Source organism: Cyprinodon variegatus, unplaced genomic scaffold, assembly GCF_000732505.1.
Source record: "Cyprinodon variegatus isolate N-32 unplaced genomic scaffold, C_variegatus-1.0 Scaffold88, whole genome shotgun sequence".
NCBI lineage: Eukaryota > Metazoa > Chordata > Actinopteri > Cyprinodontiformes > Cyprinodontidae > Cyprinodon > Cyprinodon variegatus.
The window spans coordinates 323640-325113 of record NW_015150541.1 but is presented as its reverse complement, the minus strand read 5'-3'; the positions used below and the strand labels follow the sequence as shown (position 1 = coordinate 325113).

General features: G+C 43.5%; 1 protein-coding gene across 1 annotated transcript in view; it reads left to right on the top strand.

The window, feature by feature from the left end:
• fam102a (family with sequence similarity 102 member A) overlaps window positions 1-1474 on the top strand; it is a 41172-nt gene that overhangs the window by 34347 nt on the left and 5351 nt on the right. The window contains exons 9-10 of the mRNA XM_015373547.1: window positions 280-493; window positions 1072-1193. Of these exons, the coding sequence (XP_015229033.1) occupies window positions 280-493; window positions 1072-1193 (336 nt within the window). The remainder of the gene's footprint in view (window positions 1-279; window positions 494-1071; window positions 1194-1474) is intronic.

Genomic DNA, 1474 nt, shown 5'->3' with positions numbered 1-1474 from the left:
CATAGCATTCTAACCAGCGTTTTACTAGCTAGCCAGCTAATTAACCCAGTTAATTCATTAAGTTAATTTAGAAATCTGATCATCTCAAATTAATTTGTTTAAAAAAAGGCCACATTCAAAAAGACAAAGACTTTTTGTTAAAGAGAATTTCACTGTTAGAAAGGAAAAGAACAATCAGTGAAATTAGGATTTTTTTCTCCATACATGACTTTAAGACAAACAGCAACATTTTGAACTCATTCACTAATTTTCTTTTCCCTCCTCCCTCCCCACCTCCAGGCTACAGCACAGGTCACTCTCGCTGCTCCAGCCTGAACGACCTCAGTCACCACAGAAACGCCTCCTCCAGCAGCAGCGCCTCCTGCGGGGTCGCTCACTCCTCTCAGCCACCTCCCTCCACTCCCATCAATCCTCTACGACAAGCAGCTCCTACCAAGCCGGAGAGACCTCCTCCCCCCTCTGCAGCAGCCATTCTGTCCAACAGGTCCTCCAGGTAGGTTCACACTCCTGCCTCCACATGTTCTCTGAGTAGCTGATCTCACATCAGGCGTGTCAGGACTGTGATACCGATGAAAGGAAATGCTTGAATCCCAGGCATGTGCAAACATACATGCCTGGGATTCTTCAGAAATTCACACCGCTGTGGGACTAGAAGAAAAATGTGAATTTTTCACCTGGTATGTGAACAAATATAGACAGAATCTCCATTATAAATATATTTCTTCCTATTAAACCTACAACAAGCTAGCCATGCTTGGAGACCTTACTGAATAAAGCCTTTTATCATGATTTCCAGCTGGAAAGAAATCAGAAATTACTTCACCGGAGCAGCTGGTGCTTCTCATCATTCTGGGGAGGGCCAAGAAGTCAAACTATTATTTCATAGTTCTGCACTGAGAAAGAATATAGCAAAACATCTCAGTCAGCTGTTAATCATCCTTAAAGGAAAAGTCCTGTCAGCAAGGAATGATCAGTTGATTATTTATAGCTAAAACTAATACGTTCAGCTAATGTTTATATCCCATATGTGACAGTTTAATGTTTGGTTCTGATCGACCTGCTGATTTCCAGGAGGAAGAAGGATGCCGTGGAGAGTCGGCACAGCTGCGTGGACGACACGCGCATCGATGCCGACGACATCGTGGAGAAGATTATTCAGAGCCAGAATTTCTCTGAGGGCAGCAGCGATGAAGGTTCGGGTCAAACAAAAACAAAGCAGCGATTTCTCTAAATTTATGCGCAGTGGAAAAGTTAGTTTCTTATGGAGCCCCTAAAGGGACAATGAAGAGAAATAAAAAAATTATTATTTCTCGTGCGCACCAGATACTTTCTCGTGCGCTCCACTTAGTTTCTCGTGCGCACCTGATACTTTCTCGTGCACTCTACTTAGTTTCTCGTGAGCACCAGTTACTTTCTCGTGCACTCTACTTAGTTTCTTGTGCGCACCAGATACTTTCTCGTGCACTCTACTTAG